Below are 10150 nucleotides of genomic sequence, written 5' to 3'. Positions count from 1 at the left end.
GAGGAAGAGCGCCTCATCTTCCGCCTAGGAACCCTCCAACCACAAGGGATGAATGCAGATTTCTCCAGCTTCTTCATTTCCCCTGCTCCCACCTTTTCTCAGTCCCAACCCTCGGACTCAGCACCGCCTTCTCGACGTGCAATCTTCTTCCCGACCTCTCCACCCCCATCCTCTCGCTGGCCTATCACCCTCACCTTAACCTCCTTCCACCTAACGCATTCCCAACGCCCCTCCCCGAAGTCCCTCCTCCCTACCTTTTATCTTAGCCTGCTTGGCACACCCTCCTCATTCCTGAAGAAGGGCTTATGCCCGGAACGGCGATTCTCCTGCTCCTTGGATGCTGCCTGACCTGCTGCGCTTTTCTAGCGACACATTTTTAACCACTTCCCTATGTTCCAGGTATGACTCCATCCAATGGAGAGTTTGTCCCTTTATTCGCATTGATTCCAATTTTGCTAGAGTTTGTTAACACCACACACAGTCAAATGCACGGATATCGTCAAGGGCTGTCACTCTCACCTCACCTCACCTCTGGAACTCAGCTCTTTTTGTTTGCACCAAGGCTTATGAGGTCAGGAGCTGAGTGGCCCTGGAAGAACCCAAACTGGGTGTCACTGAGTAGGTTGTTGCTGAGCAGATGCTGTTGGTGACATCTTCCATCACTTTATTGATGATTAAGATTAGACAGATGGGATAATAATTAGCCAGTTTTTATTATTTCTGAGCTTGAGCCTCTGCAGTACTTAGCTTTTGGATAAGATTCAATCAATGTTGCAACTGGAGGGTTTTAAATTAAATATGGAAGAAAACCACCAAAGGAAATGAGAACTGACATCCATGAAAACATTGATGACAATCCTGCTTGGATTTGGGCTGAAAATACTGCTGCAATATTAAAATCAGGTCCAGACATTAAATGTCCCAGACCTCAATTTGTTTTTGCTCCAGCAACGTCAACATTGCCCACTTAAACCCTGCCTGGAATGTGCCTCCAGTGAAAATTGAGACCATAGTTTCAATTGTTGCTTTGCTGATGAAAACAATACCAAGTGATAGAAAACATCTTACCTGAAGTAGAATTCAGCAATATTTTTATCACCTCTTCATGACCCTGACGTGCAGCAATAATAGCAGGATTTTCATCGTTTAGTTCCTTTGACAGTTCCCTTCCCGTCTCCTGGAGCAGATACTGCAGCATCTCTGTGTCTCCGTGTGCAGCTATGATACCTAACAACTAGTAAAGATCAATGACAAGAGTTAGACCAACCTGCAATCTGCTGTCTTGACTGATCCTGGTAAAGGTAATGGAGCGGAAGAACTATTTCCTCAGGACATTCCCATAGGTCAGACTGGTTGAGTGGCTTATTTCCTCTCCGTTTCCACTTCCTTCTCAGCCTCTCCTGCTCCTCTACAAATCTTCTCCCAAACTTTGATCTCCTGCTCTGACTTATCTTCCTTGCTGCCTTCCCTCTCCTATATTCCCAAACACAACTCTGCCTTCAGTCAAACCAATAGTGAGGTAAAGAACAACAGGGTAATAGAAGCAAAGGTTCCTTCTTTCTGTGCAAAGTGACTAATTGCTGCCTGTGTGGAGATTTGGGAGGTCATTCTGGGCCACTTATCCCCCCTCTTCAAGCACTGGATAGAAAAATCAAAGCTAAATTATTCCTTATTGAAAATAATTATTAAAGGAGGAATGCGGAGATAGATTGATTCTTGATCAGGTTTGGGGAATCAAGGTTATGGTGAAAGGGCAGGAAAGAGGTCGTGGAAAATGCCAGATCAACCATGATCCTGCTGAGTGGCAGAACAGGCTCGAGGGGTTGAATGGTTCCTATTTCGCATCACCTTCTAAAGCACACCTGACAAAGGTGCAGTCTCGAATATTTCTTCCTACACTTCCCAAAAGTATACAATGTCAAAATGGCAGAGATCCTTCTTTTGATGAGTCAGAAATAATTTAGTTCTGTAAGTGCACGTGAAAGTTAGACAGACAACAAATCACAGAACTTGACTGGGGTAGGCTCCTAAACATCCAGTCCCTGTACACATCCATCCACCATGACAAATGCCTCCAACCCCTCCGTTTCTTCCTCTCCTGCCTCCCCAAACAGTAACCTTCCACTGACACACTCATTTGATCGGCTGAACTAGTTCTCATGCTCAACAATTTCGCCTTCGATTCCTCCCACCTTCTCCAGACCAAAGGGGCAGCCATGTGCCCATGGGCCCCAGCTATGTTTGTCTCTTTGTCAGGTACGTAGAACAGTCAATCTTCCGCAGATACATTGGCACCATACCCCACCTTTTCTTCTGCTGCATCAATGATTGTATCTGCATCACCTTGTGCTCCCACGAGGAGGTTGACAGTTCATCAACTTCATGAAAACCTTCAACCCTGATCTCAAGTTTATCTGGACCCTCTCAGACACCTCCCTCCCCTTCCTGGGCCTCTCCATCTCCACTTCTGGTGACTGACTCAACACGGACATCCACTTCAAACCCACCGACTCCCACAGCTATCTGGATTACACCTCCTCCCATCTTACCACCTGTAAAAACGCCATCTCTTACTCCCAATTGCTCTGCCTCCACCACATCTGCTCCCAGGAGTACCAATTCCACCACAAGAACATCCCAGATGGCCTCCTTTCTCAAGGACCACAATTTCCCCTCCCACGTGGTTAACAATGCCCTCCAGCGCATTTCCTCCATTTCCTGCACCTCCATCCTTGAACCCCACCCCCACAACTGCAACAAGGATAGAACCCTCCCAGTCATAGAGACGTACAGCATAGAAAAAGACCCTTCGGACCAACTCATCCATGCCGACCAGATATCCCAACTCAATCTAATCCCACCTGCTAGCACCTGGCCCTTTATCCCTCCAAACTTTCTTATTCATATACCCAACCAGATGTCTTTTAAATGTTGCAATTGTACCACTTTCCACCACTTCCTCTGGCAGCCTGTTCCAACACGCACCACTCTGTGCGTGAAAACATTGCCTTTAGGTCTCTTTTATATCTTTCCCCTCTCACCTTAAACCTATGCCCTCTAGTTCGGGATTCCCCCCACCCCAGGGAAAAGACCTTGTCTTTTTACCCTATCCATGCCCCTCATGATTTTGTAAACCTCTATAAGGTTACCCCTCAGCCTCCAGTGCTCCAGGGAAAACAGCCCCAGCCTATGCAACCTCTCCCTATAGCTCAAATCCCCCAACCTTGGCAACACCTTTGTAAGTCTTTTCTGAACCCTTTCAAGTTTCACAATATCCTTCCGTTAGGAAGGAGACCAGAATTGCAAACATTATTCTAAAAGTTGATGAAGGAGTGGCGCTCCGAAAGCTAGTGTGCTTCCAATTCAACCTGTTGGACTATAACCTGGTGTTGTGCGATTTTTAACTTTGCCTGAAAGATGATTGAGACAGGAACCATTACGTTTAAGATGTTTTTAGATGAATGCTCAAATCCCATAGCATACAAGACTGTGGACTACATCCTGGGAAATACAATTAGAATAGACGAGTGCTTTATGACTTGGGTGAACTCAATAGTCTACAGGGTTTCTTTCTGTGCTGTAACACTCAATCACTCTATGACCATAGAAACAGACTCAACTATTTAATCCTTCAGTACTTTTTCATCCTTCACTGAGATCACAGCTCATTTGTGATCTAACTGAATTTGTCAGTCTTAGCCTTATATCCTTTAATACTTACACCTAGCAGAAACGGCACGGTGGCACAGTGGTTAGCACTGTTGCCTCACAGCGCCAGAGACCCGGGTTCAATTCCCACCTCAGGCGACTGACTGTGTGGAGTTTGCACGTTCTCCCCGTGTCTGCGTGGGTTTCCTCCGGGTGCTCCGGTTTCCTCCCACCATCCAAAGATGTGCAGGGTCAGGTGAATTGGCAATACTAAATTGCCCGTAGTGTTAGGTAAGGGGTAAATGTAGGGGTATGGGTGGGTTTCGCTTCGGTGGGTCGGCGTGGACTTGTTGGGCCGAAGGGCCTGTTTCCACACTGTAAGTAATCTAATCTAATCTAAATCTAACAATTGTTTTGCTTCCTGACCAGACGGTTGACATCCTCCTGTATTAACAGGTATCCTCCTGGATATTTTCAATTCTATCGATTTTCATGTTATCCAAGATCTCTTAGTTGTACCCCCCTATATTTGAATCATTAACGTACACCATAAATAATAGGTGCTCCAACTCTGAGCTCTGTGGAACCCCACGAGATACAGACTTCCATTCAGTAGCAGTAGCAGAAGCAGTAATCTGTTAAACCCCCTGCTTCATGTCACTGAGCCAATTTTAGATCGAGACTGTCACTTCACCTTGGATCCCATAGGTCTTTACATTCTAGACCAGTCTGCTATGAGGGACCTTATCAAAAGCCTTGCTTATGTTCATGTGGACCATATCAAATGCGATACCCTCATCAACACTCCTAGTGATCTCCTCAAAAAATGTAATCAAAAATGTCAAACACAACCTCCGCTTAATAAATTCATGCGAATTATCCCTGATTTATTGGCAATTCTCCAAGTTCAAGCTCTGTTGTCCATGCTTGAAGCATGGCTATAAAAACTTGATACAAAATTATCAGAAGCCGAGCAGGCATGCTGCTTGACAGTGCTGTCGACAACGCCTCCCAATCACTTTGATAATGATTCAGAGTAGACAGATAAGACAATAAGTGGCTAGGTTAGATTTGTCTGCTTTTTCTCGATGATTTACCATGTTAAATAAAAATCAAAAGAACTGTGGATGCTGTAAATCAGAAACAAAAACAGAAATTGCTGGAAAAGCTCAGCAGGTCTAGCAGCATCTGTAGAGAGAAATCAGAGTTAACATTTTGGGTCAAGTGACTCTTCCTCAGAGCTGAAAGTGAATGTACTGGAATGCCTTGGGCAGGGGTGCACAAGTCACATTGTCAGAAGTTTGTCAGGGCCAGTTCAATGCCTTCAGCTGTTACTTCATATCATGTGGCGTGATTTGAATTGGCTAAAGACAGGCATCTGTGGTGCTGGGGACTTCTAGAGAAGGAGAAAGTGAGGTCTGACGAAGGGCTTATGCCCGAAATGTCGATTCTCCTGTTCCCTGGATGCTGCCTGACCTGCTGCGCTGTTCCAGCAACACATTTTCACTTCTGGAGAAGGTCAAGATGCATCATCCACTCGGCATCTCTGACTGAAGGTACTTGAAAATCCAACTTTGCATTTTGGACTGACATTGAAGAGGATATTTATGGGATCTTCTCCTCCAATGAGTTAATTGTCCACCCCATTCACACTGGAGGTGGCAAAACAGCAGAGCTTTTGGATTACTTAGTTCTGTTGATCATTTGCTACTTATGGATGTAGGGAATCTAATCAGCCCGGCGGCTCCCTGCCTCATTCAGGCTTTTGCCTGAAACGTCAATTTCCCTGTTCCTCGGATGCTGCCTGACCAGCACCACTCTAATCTTGACGGTATTCCTAACCTCTGACCTGCTCTTATAGCCACTGTGTGTATGTGGCAAGTCCAGTTCAGATTCTGGTCAATAGTAACCCCAAGGAGGTTGATAGTGAGGGATTCAGTGTTGGTATCACCATTGAATGGCATGGGATGGTAGTTAGATTGTCTCTTATTGGCGATGGTTATAGCCTAGCATTTGTATGGCACAAATGTTACTTGCCATTTGTCAGCCCAAGCCTGGATATTATCCAGATTTTGTTGCTTTAACACGGATTGCTTCAGTATTTGAAGAGTCACAAATTGTGCTCAACATTGCACCACTATTGGAGAACATCCCCACTTCTGACTTTGTGATGGAGAGAAGGTCTCTGATGAAGCAGCTGAAGATTGTTGGGCCTGGGAGACTACCCTAAGGAACTCCTGCTGAGATGCCCTGAAGCTGAGACGACAGACCTCCAACAACCAATACCACCTGCCTATGTGTCAGGCATGACTTCAACCAATGGAGAGTCTTCTCCCAATATCTATTGATTCTGGTTTTGCCAGGGCTCCTTGATGCCACCCTCAATCAAATTTAGCCTTGATGTCAAGGGTTATCCATCTCACGTCACCTCTGGAATTCAGCTTTTTTACCCAGCTGAGTGGCTCTGACGGAATTCAAACTGGGAGTCATGAACAGGTCATTACTGAGCAGGTACTCCTTGGTAATGACACCTTCTATCACTTTTTTAACGTTTGTGAGTAGATTGATGCGATGGCAATTAGCCGAGTTGGATTTGTCCTGCTTTTTCTATACAGGACAATATTCCATATTTTTCAATGTCAGTGATCCAGTTCTGCTGGTACAGCTTGGCTGGGGGAGCAGCAAGGTGAATAGACTAGCAGGAATAACATGAAACAAGCAGTGGCAGACATTTAAGGAGGTAATTCATGACTCTCTCAACAAAAATACGTCACAGTAAGGAGGAAAGATTCTAAGAGAGGGATAAACCAACCAGGGCTAATCAAGGAAGTTAAGGATAATATTAAGTTGAAAGATAATAACCAAAGTCAGTGATAGCTCTGAAGACTGTGATAAATTCAGAATCCAGCAAAGGAGGATTAAAAAGATGAGAAAGACAGAGGAAATAAACTATGAGGACAAACTAGTGAGGAATATAAAATCTGACAATAAGATATTCTTTAAATATATAAAAAGGAAGAGAGAGGTCAAATTGAATATGGGCCCCTTCAGAAAGTGTTAAGGGGGGGGAGGCAGGGAGTGGAATGGGGGTCAAAAAGCAGGTAATTAAAAGTTGATTCGCCTAACATGCTGAAATATATTATTAAGGAAGTGATAGGCAGAACATTTTGAAAATCATGATCTAAGCAGAGTCAACATGGTTTCAGGAAAGGGAAGCCTTATGTGACTAATTTATTGATGATTTTCGAGGAAGTTTCAATCGGAATGGATGGAGGAAAACCAGTAGATGTATTGTATTTGGAATTCTAGAAGACATTCTACAAGGTACCTCACAAAAGGATAAATCATAATAACAGCCCATGGTGTTGGAGATAATATATTGGCATGGAGAGAGAATTGGCTCATGGGCAAGAAACAGTGACTGGGGATAAGGGTTTTTCTTAAAATTGGTAATCCATGACCAGTGGGTTGCACAGGGATCACAACTGTTTAGAAACATACATGAATGATTTGGTGGAAGGAAATGAATGAACTGTAGCCAAAATTGCAGGTGACACTAAATTAGGTGGATAGGCAAGTTGCGAGAGGGATACAAACAGTTTGCAGAGAGATATTGATAGGTTGAATAAATGGGCAAAATGTTGCCAGATGGAGTATATGGGAAAATGTGAAGCTGTTCATTTTGGAAACAAGAACAAAAGAACAATAACATTTAAATAGAGAAAACCTGCAGAAAACGCAACACAAAGAGACCAGGGGAACTTGTGCACAGAACACAGAAAGCCAGTACCCAGGAGGGCTAATGAAATGTTGGCCATTGTTTCAAGAGGTGTGTGTGTGGGGGGGGTGGGGTGGTTGAGTATAAGATCGGGAAAGTCTTACCGCAACTGTACAAGATACTAGCGAGCCCACACCTGGAGTACTGAGAGCAGATCTGATCCCCTTGTGTTAAAAAAAATTTTCATTTGAGGCAGTTCAGAGAAGGCTCACTAGGATGATCTTGGTATGGATGAATTGTCATATGAACAAAGGCAAACAGCAATGTGGTTGACTCAAAGTTGCCTTCTGAAATGGCCGAGCAAGCCATTCAGTTGTGCCAATTGCTACAAAGTCTGAAAGAAATTAAACCAGATGAATCACTTGCATCAGTGTTTACTGTGGAAGAAATTAGAATGTGATGAAATAAATGGTGACATCTTTAAAAATGTCCATATAACACAAGTGGTGGTGCTGAATGTCTTAATATCCATAAAGGTGGATAAAGCCCTGTGGGAAGTGATTGCTGGGCCCCTTGCTGAGATATTTGTATCATCGATAGTCACAAGCGAGCTGCTGGAAGAATGGAGGTTGGCTAATGTGATGCCACTATTGAAGAAAGGTAGTAAGGAAAAGCCAGGGAACTATAGACCGGGGCGTTCAGAACAGATTTACAATGATATTGCTAGGGTTGGAGAGTTTGAGCTATAGGGAGAGGCTGAATAGACTGGAACTGTATTTCCTGGAGCGTCAGAGGTTGAGGGATGACTTCATAAATGTTTATAAAATCATGAGGGGCATGGATAGGTAAATAGACAAGATCTTTTTCTTGGGGTGAGGGAGTCCAGAACTAGAGGGCATAGGTTTTGGGTGAGAAGGGAGAAATTTAAATGGGCCCTAAAGGGCAACTTTTTCATGTAAAGGTGGTGCGTGTATGGAATGAGCTGCCAGAGGAAGTGGTAGAGGCTGGTACATTCACAACATTTCAAAGATATCTGGATGGGGTATATGAATAGGAAGGGTTTAAAGGGATATGGGCCAAATGCTGGCAAATGGTCAGCATGGATGAGTTGGACAAAAGGGCTGTTTTAGTGCTATACGTCTCTATGACTCTATGACCTGGCATCGACCCAGGCACCAGAAAAGACAATGGCAGAAACAGCCCTGTCGACTCTGCTAAGTCCTCTTCACCAACATCTGGGGGTTAATGCCAAAATTTGGAGAAGCCAAGCAACAGCCTGACATTGATTGTAAGGCAAAATTCCATGAGTATGACAGCATCATTACCACCCCTGGACATGTCCTGTCTCACTAGCAGGATAGACCCAGTAGAGTTGGTGGCACAATGATATACAGCCAGGAAGGAGTTACTCTGGGAGTCTTCAACATTGACTCTGGACCCCATGAAGTCTTGTTGCTTTAGGTTAAACATGGACACAGAAACGTTCTGCTGATTGCCATGTACCGTCCTCCCTCAGCTGATGAATCAGTACTCCTCCATGTTGAAAAACACTTAGAGGAAGGATGACAAAGGCACAAAATGGACTCTGGGTGGGGAATTTCACTGTTCACTACCAAGAGTGGCTCCGCAGCAGTAATATTGATCGAATGGTCGGGTCCTAAAGGATAAAGCTGCGAGACTAGGTCTGTGGCGGCTGGTGAAGGAACCAACAAGAGGGAAAAACGTACTTGACCTCATCCTTACCAATCTGCCGCTGCAAATGAATCTATCTATCTGTGACCATATCGGTAAGAGTGACTGCTGCACAGTCCTTGTGGAGACAAGGTCCCACCTTTATATTGAGAATAACCGCCATCATGTTGTGTGGCACTATCACCATGCTGAATAAGACAAAGTTAAAAATCACACAACACCAGGTTATAGTCCAACAGGTTCTTCGGCCTGTTGGACTATAACCTGGTGTTGTGTGATTTTTAACTTTGTACACCCCAGTCCAACACCGGCATCTCCGAATCCTGAATAAGACAGACTTTGAATAGATTTAGTAACTCAAGACTGGGTATCCATGAGGCACTGTTGGACATCAACAGCAGCAGAACTGTACTCCAGCACAATCTGTAACCTCATGGCCTGACATAGCCCCCACTCAACCATCACCATCAAGCCAGGGGATCAAATAGTTCAATTGAGAGTGCCTAAGAGCATGCCAGGAGCAGCACCAGGCAGACTTGAAGATGAGGGGTCAACCTAGTGAAGCCACCAAACAGGACTACTTGCATGCCAAACAGCATAAGCAGCAAGTGATCGATAGAGCTAAGCAATCCCACAACCAACGGATCAGATCTAAGCTCTGCAGTCCTGCCACATCCAATCGTGAATGGTGGTGGACGATTAAACAACTCACTGAAGAAGGAAACTCCAAAATATCCCCATACTCAATGATGGAAGAGCCCAGCACGTCAGTGCAAAAGATAAGGCTGAAGTTTTCAAAGCAATCTTCAGCCAGAAGTGCTGAGTGGATGATCCATCTCGGCCTTCTACAGTGGTCCCTTGCATAAGAGATACCAGTCTTCAGCCAATTCAATTCACTCCATGTGATATCAAGAAGTGGTTGGAGGTACTGGATACTGCAACAGCTACGAGTCCTGACAACCTTCCAGTGACAGGGCTGAAGACTTGTGCTCCAGAGCTTGCCTCTACCCTGGCAAAGCTGTTCCAGTACAGTTACAATACTGGCATCTACACGACAATGTGGAAAATTGCCCAACTATATCCTCTACATAA

General features: G+C 44.6%; 1 protein-coding gene across 1 annotated transcript in view; it reads right to left on the bottom strand.

Annotated features, from left to right (window-relative positions):
* lrrk1 (leucine-rich repeat kinase 1) overlaps positions 1-10150 on the bottom strand; it is a 237289-nt gene that overhangs the window by 163586 nt on the left and 63553 nt on the right. Inside the window, exon 4 of the mRNA XM_043677668.1 lies at positions 1069-1234. Coding sequence (XP_043533603.1) covers positions 1069-1234 — 166 coding nt within the window. The remainder of the gene's footprint in view (positions 1-1068; positions 1235-10150) is intronic.

Source organism: Chiloscyllium plagiosum, chromosome 36 (assembly GCF_004010195.1).
Source record: "Chiloscyllium plagiosum isolate BGI_BamShark_2017 chromosome 36, ASM401019v2, whole genome shotgun sequence".
Taxonomy (NCBI): domain Eukaryota; kingdom Metazoa; phylum Chordata; class Chondrichthyes; order Orectolobiformes; family Hemiscylliidae; genus Chiloscyllium; species Chiloscyllium plagiosum.
The sequence above is the reverse complement of the archived record's forward strand: the minus strand, read 5'-3'. Positions and strand labels throughout refer to the sequence as shown.